Raw genomic sequence first — 8,245 nt, 5'->3', positions numbered from 1 at the left:
GAATCATACCTTACAGACAATGTCCCAGACACTGCAAGCACTATCCCTGGGTATTTCCTGTCCCACCGGTAGGGCAGACCCAACAGAGGTGGTGGCACAGTGAGATAATGTAGGGAGGGAGTTGCCCCGTGAGTCCTCAACATCGACTCCGTACCCCATGAAATCTCATGGCATCAGGTCAAACATGGGCAAGGTAACCTCCTACTGATTACCACCTACTGCCCTCCCTCAGCTGATGACTCAGTACTCCGCCATGTTGAACACCACTTGGAGGAAGGACTGAGGGAGTCAAGGGCACAAAATGTATTCTGGGTTGGGGGACTTCAATGTCCATCACCATGAGTGGCTTGGTAGCACCACTGCTGGCCGAGTCCTAAAGGACATAGCTGCGAGACTGGGTCTGCGACAGGTGGTGGGGGAACCAACACGAGGGAAAAACATACTTGACCTCGTCCTCACCAATCTGCCTGCTGCAGATGCTTCTGTTCATGACTGTATTGGTAGGAGTGACCATCGCACAGTCCTTGTGGAGACGAAGTCCCGCCTTCACATGAGGTCACCGTCCATCGTGTTGTGTGGCACTATCACCGTGCTAAATGGGATAGATTTCGAACAGATCTAACAATGCAAAACTGGGCATCCATGAGGCGCTGTGGGCCATCAGCAGCAGAAGAATTGTAGTCAATCACAATCTGTAACCTCATGGCCCGGCATATCCCCCACTCTACCATTACCATCAAGCCAGGAGACCAACCCTGGTTCAATGAAGATTGCAGAATGGCATGCCAGGAGCAGCACCAGTGTTACCTCAGAATGTGGTGTCAACCTGGTGAAGCTACAACCCAGGACTACTTGAGTAAGCAGAATGCATTAGACAGAGCTAAAGATCCCATTACCAACGGATCAGATCCAAGCTCTGCAGTCCTGCCACATCCAGCCTTGAATGGTGGTGGACAATTAAAAAACTAACTGGAGGAGGTGGCTCCACAAATATCCCCATCCTCAATGATGGGGGACACCAGCACATCAGTGCGAAAGATAAGGCTGCAACATTTGCAACAATCTTCAGCCAGAAGTGACGAGTTGATGATCCATGTCGGCCTACTCCTGAAGTCCCCAGCATCACAGATACTAGACTTCAGCAAATTCGATTCACTCCGTGTGATATCAAGAAGCGACTGAAGGCACTGGATACTGCAAAGGCAGTGGGCCCTGACAATATTCCGGCAATAGTACTGAAGACCTGTGCTCTGGAACGTGCCGTGCCCCTAGCCAAGCTGTTCCAGTACAGCTACAACACTGGCATCTACCCTGCAATGTGGAAAATTGCCCAGGTATGTCCTGTACACAAAAAGCAAGACAAATCCAACCCAGCCAATTACCGCCCCATCAGCCTACTATCAATCATCAGTAAAGTGATGGATTGTGTCATCAACAGTGCCATCAAGCAGCACTTGCTTAGCAATAACCTGCTCAGTGATGCTCAGTTTGTGTTCTGCCAGGACCACTCAGCTCCTGACTTCATTACAGCCTTTGTTCAAACATGGACAAAAGAGCTGAACTCAAGAGGTGAGGTGAGAGTGACTGCCCTTGACATCAAGGCCGAGTATGGCATCAATGAGCCCTCGCAAAACTGAGGTCAATGGGAATCGGGGGCAAGCCCTCCGCTGTCTGGAGTCATACCTAGCGCAAAGGAAGATGGTTGTGGTTGTTGGAGGTCAATCATCTGAGCTGCAGGTCATCACTGCAGGAGTTCCTCAGGGTAGTGTCCTAGGCCCAACCATCTTCAGCTGCTTCATTAATGATCTTCCTTCAATCATAAGGTCAGAAGTGGGGATGCTCGCGGATGATTGCACAATGTTCAGCACCATTTGCGACTCCTCAGATACTGAAGCAGTCCGTGTAGAAATGCAGCAAGATCTGGACAATATCTAGGCTTGGGCTGATAAGTGGCAAGTAACATTCGCGCCACACAAGTGCCGGGAAATGACCATCTGTAATAAGAGGGAATCTAACCATCTCCCCTTGACATTCATCAGCATTACCATCGCTAAATCCCCCACTATCAACATCTTAGGGGTTACCATTGACCAGAAACTGAACTGGAACAGCCATGTAAACACCGTTGCTACAAGAGCAGGTCAGAGGCTCGGAATCCTGCGGCGAGTAACTCACCTCCTGACTCCCCAAAGCCTGTCCACCATCTACAAGGCACAAGTCAGGAGTATGATGGAATACTCTCCACTTGCCTGGATGGGTGCAGCTCCAACAACAGTCAAGAACACACCATCCAGGACAAAGCAGCCTGCTTGATTGGCACCCCATCCACAAACATTCACTCTCTCCACCAACGACGCACAGTGGCAGCAGAGTGTACCATCTACAAGATGCACTGCAGCAATGCACCAAAGCTCCTTGGACAGCACCTTCCAAACCGGCGACCTCGACCAACTCAAAGGACAAGGGCAGCAAATACATGGGAACACCACCACCTGCAATTTCCCCTCCAAGTCACACACCATCCTGACTTGGAACTGTATCGCTGTTCCTTCACTGTTGCTTGGTCAAAATCCTGGAACTCCCTTCCTAACAGCAATGTGGGTATACCTACCCCAAATGGACTGCAGTGGTTCAAGAAGTCAGCTCACCACCACCTTCTCAAGGGCAATTATGGATGGGCAATAAATGCTGGTCTGGCCAGCGTCGCCCACATCCCATGAATGAATAAAAAAGACGTTTATAGTTCCTCGGACTATTTTCTGCTTTAAGTTAGCTTTGGTTCAGTAGTGTGGCTCTACTCCCTATTCTGATAATTATCAATGAACAGGTAATTGTGACTCTGTTATCTCTTTCCTCAACTTTTTTTTATGGTACGTGTGGGTACAATCTAACCGAAATAGAGCATTTACCCTCTCCTTGAGTACTTTATCAAAAATCTCCCCACCTTCTCCCTTAAATATATTGAAGTTATTATGTTGAATCTATTCAACACTATTCTACAGTTTAGTTCCTCCCCTCAGTTCCTCTCTCCCTTCTTCAGGTTCTGAATCCTGATCCAGTGATTCATTCTGCCCCACCTGTCCCACAACATACGAGACTTCCTTTCCTCTGAGCTCCGAGCTGCAGAAGTCCATTTACAAATCTGTCCATTTCAGTCTGCTCCTCTCTTGTCCAAAGTCCAGAAAATCCAAGCTATCCTGAAACTCATTGGATGGGACCTTGTGTGACAGACACCATGAGTTCGTTGCCCTGCCAGTTTCCCTCCAACATCTCCTGCTACTGCATTCCGAGGGACCCATTTAAAAGTGATTAATTTTGTCCAACTCAATCGCATGCCCACTCGAAACCCTCTCGTCCTCACTGTTTCTGGTCTGGGAATAAAAACCATTGCAGTATCCTGATCCTGACTTTCGTGCAGGGACTCTGTTGTAAATTATAGATGTGGACCTCTGCTCTAAACTTTGGGATATTCCACATTCAAATAGTGTCGCTGTGGGAGCCTGCATAGTTGCATGCTACGATGCCTTAGTGTTGAATACGTGGACCATTCCTTGGTCCACTCTTATTCTGATCCATTGATTTGTATATTTTTTCCAATATTTAGATGTCAATGCGGGTGCCATTTCCTTCCTTTTTCTTGAACTGGACGATTTAATCGTCTTTTTTGTCTAATGTCTGCCACTCTCTCGTCTTCACATGGCCCATGTCTGGCATTCCCCTTCACTTTCTCAACTTCTCGAACTCAATTTCATGGGATGGGCTGTACAGAAATATCTACTACTATCCTACCGACTCCCAGTTGTGTGCTACCTGACAGAAGGCCTTTAGAAAATCAATGTATATTACATTTGTTGTATTAGTCTGATCTACATTTTCTAATAATTATTCTAATAATTCAATATAAGGTTGGTCATGTATGGCCTTCCTTTTGGAATATGAGTTAACTACTCTTGATTACATTATATATTTCCAGATGTTTTTTTTTTCCTGTTACTTATTTGAATAAGGATTCCAAGCTCTGGTGGTGCAATGGTTAGCAATGCAACCTCACCACTCTAGCAACCCGGGTTTGCTTCTGGCTATTGCCTGTACGGAGTTTGCAAGTTCTCCCTGTGACCGTGTGGGTTTCCTCCAGGTGCTACGGTTTCCTCCCACAGCCAAAGACTTGCAGATTGATAGGTAAATTGGCCATTGTAAATTGCTCCTAAAGTAGGTAAGTGGTAGGAGAATGGTGGGGATGTGGTAGGGAATATGGGATTAGGGTAGGGTTAGTATAAATGGGTGGTTGTTTGTCGGCATGTACTCGGTGGGCCGAAGGGCCTGTTTCAGTGCTGTACCTCGCTGTATTTCCGGACACTGCCATTATGCAAACTGGTCCCCAATTGCCTGGATTTGTTGTATCCTCTGTTTAAAATGCACGAGTTTCATTAGCTGTCTGGCAGTAGTCTCTATTCTGATACAAAAACAAAAACAGAGTTCCGAAGAAGGGTCACTGACCCGAAACGTTAACTCTGCTTCTCTTTCCACAGATGCTGCCAGACCTGCTGAGTGAATCCAGCATTTCTTGTTTTTGTTTCAGATTTCCAGCATCCGCAGTATTTTGCTTTTATTTTAGTCTCTATTCTGATGTTTATCAATGAACAGATAATCCGCTCTCTGACATCTCTTCCTTATTTTATGTATGCGTGTATGAGGCAGCATACCCTATTTTTGATCACTTTGTTAAATATTTCCCCATTTCTACCTAAAATGTCTTGAAGATTTTGCTAAATTTATGCACTAAAATTTGAAAGTTTAGTTCCTCCCCTGAGAGAGTTCTCTCCCTTCTTCAGGCTCTGAATACTCATCTGCTAGTTAAATCTTCCCTGACTATCCACAACACATGAGGCACGTTTCCTTCTATGCTCTGTGCTGTGCTCCAGAAGTCCATTCACATTTCTTTGCATTTTTGTCTTCACCTCTCTGGTTCAATAACAAAAAAACCCGAACTATCGTCAAACTCCCCGTGGATGGAATTTGTCTGACACCCACCATGAGACCGTTTCCAAGCATGTTTGTCTCCTCCATGTCTTGCTCGTACATTCTGAGGGCCAAAAATGGAATGGACTCGTTTTGTTTCATTCACTCCCCATTTCTGCTGGAACCCATCTGTTCTTCACCAGGTTTGGACTATGAATGAAAACCATCACCTGCTCCTGATGTTGACCCCTGTGCAGAGACCCTGATGTAAAGTATAGGTGTGTTGGCCCCGGGTAGAATCATTGGGACATTCCGCACTCAAGTGGTGTCACAATGTGAGCCTGTAGGGCTCCTAAACATGCTGCCTTTGTATAGGATCTTTCTTCCAATCCTACTCAGGTCCCACCTTCACATTTTTGCCGATGCTTTGCTGACTCGGCTGGTGTAATTTCCTTAATTTTCCTTCAACTGGAACATTTCATCAACTTTGCTTCTAATTTGTACCCCTCCCTCGACTTTGAATGGTCCGTCTCTGACATCTCCCTTCACTTCTTCCACTTCTCTATCTCCATGTCAGGAGTTTGGCTGTTTAGTAATATCTATTATAATACCACCGATTCTGACAGCTACATTGAATATAATTCCTCCCAGCTGACTTCCAGGAAATGCCGTGTTCCATTCTCCCCAGTTTCTCCACCTCCATTCCATCTGCTCAATCGATGCTCCCTTCCACAACAGTACTTCCGAACTGTCTTCATTTTTCCCCAGCCCAGGATTCCCCTCAACCGTATCATTCTATATCCCATATTACTGCCTTGACCTCTTCGCCTCCCTGACTGAAGCATGATAACATTCCCCTTGTCCTCACCATGACTCCCACCAGCCTCCATGTTCAACGTGTCATCTCCAAAGTTTGTTCCACATTCACCTAAGTCCACCACCAAGCATATATTCTGCCTCGCTCTCTTCAACCCACTGAAACCCAGGGAGGGGAAGGGTTGTTGTCTACTAGATAACGTAGAGGGGGTGCAAAACTGGGGGCTCCAATTAACATCCAATCCCCAAAGCTGTCCGATTCCAGTGGGCTCCGAAACCAAGAGGGCTCTGATTCATGAGATGTCGAATTACCACCCCAATGCAGTGGGGTCCTATTGCGGGGGAGGAAGCCAATTGCAGCCCTAAATCTGAGTGGGGTCGGATCATGGGGGCTCAGTTTTTTCTCTAAAGTCCGAAGGTGGTGTGATCCAATTATTCAAAACCCCAGACTGTGATTCCGGATATGAGTCTAATTGCCCATCACAAAATCTGAAGGTGATCCTTACATTTGCTGAGATTTTTTAAATTTTAACCTCTGTCCCATTCCCAACCCACGTGTGTTCGGTGCTAAAATCCTGCTCTTACTGCCTGGGCTAGACACAGAGAATGTTTGATCAGTAATTTCCAGTATATTTTGCTTTGTGTCTCTTACAGTTAATTTGCTCGCAATTGTGATCTTGTCCCGGGGAAAGTGTGGACTCTCCACCTGCATCACTTGCTACCTGGTGGCCATGGCAACGGCGGATTTACTGGTTATTATCACTGAAGTCATACTGTGGCGGATCAGTTATTATTATTTCCCGGGATCTTTCCTGGACATAACCCCTGTCTGTAGTGTTATCAATGTCCTGAGTCGTGCATCAACAGACTTGTCAGTCTGGTTCACCATCACTTTCACCTTTGATCGATTTGTGGCCATTTGTTGCCAGAAGCTGAAAGCAAGATATTGCACCAAGAAAACTGTGACTGTGGTTCTAGCAACAACCTGCATTCTGCTCTGCTTAAAAGATATCCCCTTCTACTTTGTATTTGAACCTGGAGAGATAATCGACAATGTACCATGGGGCTGTTATATGAAGGCCAGCTATTTTACTGAGTTGGGATGGGAGGGATTTGACTGGTTTGATACCATTTTAACCCCATTGTTCCCATTCACTTTAATTCTGCTGCTCAACGCTCTGACAGTCAGACGCATTTTAGTGGCCAATCGAGTCCGTAAGGGACTGAGGGGTCAGAACAAGGGTGGCAATCACAGTGACCCAGAGATGGAGAGCAGAAGGAAAACTGTGATTTTACTCTTCAGCATATCTGGCAGCTTCGTACTTCTATGGCTCGTGTATGTTATACATTTCTTATATTATGTCATTACAGAAATAGAACCCGAGGGTTACAACTATTCTGAAATAGTTTTTGAACGTGTTGGATTTATGATGCGGAATTTCAGTTGCTGTACAAACACATTTATTTATGGTGCGACTCAGTCCAAGTTTAGGGAACAGTTCAAGAGTGCAATTAAATATCCGATTACATCAATTATTCAAGTAATGAATAAACAAAACCCCTGAGTGCAGCCCAGACGTGGATCCCAGTTGTTCCTGTCCATGAATGTAATCGCTTTTCCAAAGGGTGACAGCTGGATGACCCAAAATACTCTTTGGTGCAGTGTGGGCTCACACATGCCAATGAGCAGCAGGGAGGGAGGTGAAAAGTGACGGGAAATAGGCAGCAGGAGTGTCAGAGCTTTCCCTGCAGGACAGAAGGGGAAACAGCTGCCTGATTCTGTCCTCCACCTCCACTGGTTTTATTCCCGAGCTCCTTACATCTATTCAGAAAACAAAGTGTATTCTTACAGAAGCAAAACCCTGCAGATCTGGAAATCATTTCCTTTCTGCTGATTATTTGTGCCTGTGTTATTTTTAGAAGCATTTTGTTGAGCCTCTTTCCCTTGAATGCCCCAGCACCCACCCCCACCCGCCCCCACCACCTACAGAGTCACTGGTCTCTCTCTCTCTCTCTCTCTCGCTCTGAGTCCGAGTTGGGAGTTGGCATCTGAGCAAGCCCAACCAAAGAGATCGGTCAGGGAAACGGGACCTGGGCGAGGGAGAGCAGCCGCTTTCAGTGCAGGAATGGATGTTACCAGTGTCTCAGCTTTGCGGCTCGTCGAATGAATGGTATCAAGTCCCTGCCTGGTCCCCATTTCGTTGATATTGTAAAGGTTCTGTCTCCTCAGCTTCTGTCCCTCTGTCCTCAAAATCTGTCATTTTCCCCTCTCCGCAAAAAACAGTCCTTGACCCCTTTGTCCTTGCAAACTAAAACTCTATCTCCAAACAACGTTTCCTCTGAAAGTCCTTAAATTCAGGGAGGGCTCCAGTAATTGGGATATTGGGGGAGGGCACAATAATGGGGGAATTGGGGGAGAGAGTTGATAAATGGGGGAAATGGGAGAGGGCACCTGTAAGTGTGGGGGATT

The 8,245-nt window shown here is 46.4% G+C and overlaps 1 protein-coding gene across 1 annotated transcript; it reads left to right on the top strand.

Annotated features, from left to right (window-relative positions):
• The first annotated feature begins 5,032 nt into the window (after positions 1-5,032).
• Positions 5,033-7,340, top strand: LOC137385233 (probable G-protein coupled receptor 139). Its single transcript, XM_068060218.1, has 2 exons — positions 5,033-5,162; positions 6,430-7,340. Exons 1-2 carry the CDS (start codon positions 5,033-5,035, stop codon positions 7,338-7,340), a joined length of 1,041 nt encoding a protein of 346 aa, XP_067916319.1.
• The last annotated feature ends 905 nt before the right edge of the window (positions 7,341-8,245 follow it).

Source organism: Heterodontus francisci, chromosome 28 (genome assembly GCF_036365525.1).
Source record: "Heterodontus francisci isolate sHetFra1 chromosome 28, sHetFra1.hap1, whole genome shotgun sequence".
Lineage (NCBI taxonomy): Eukaryota > Metazoa > Chordata > Chondrichthyes > Heterodontiformes > Heterodontidae > Heterodontus > Heterodontus francisci.
Note: the sequence above shows the minus strand (reverse complement) of the source record. Positions and strands in the feature narration are given on the sequence as shown.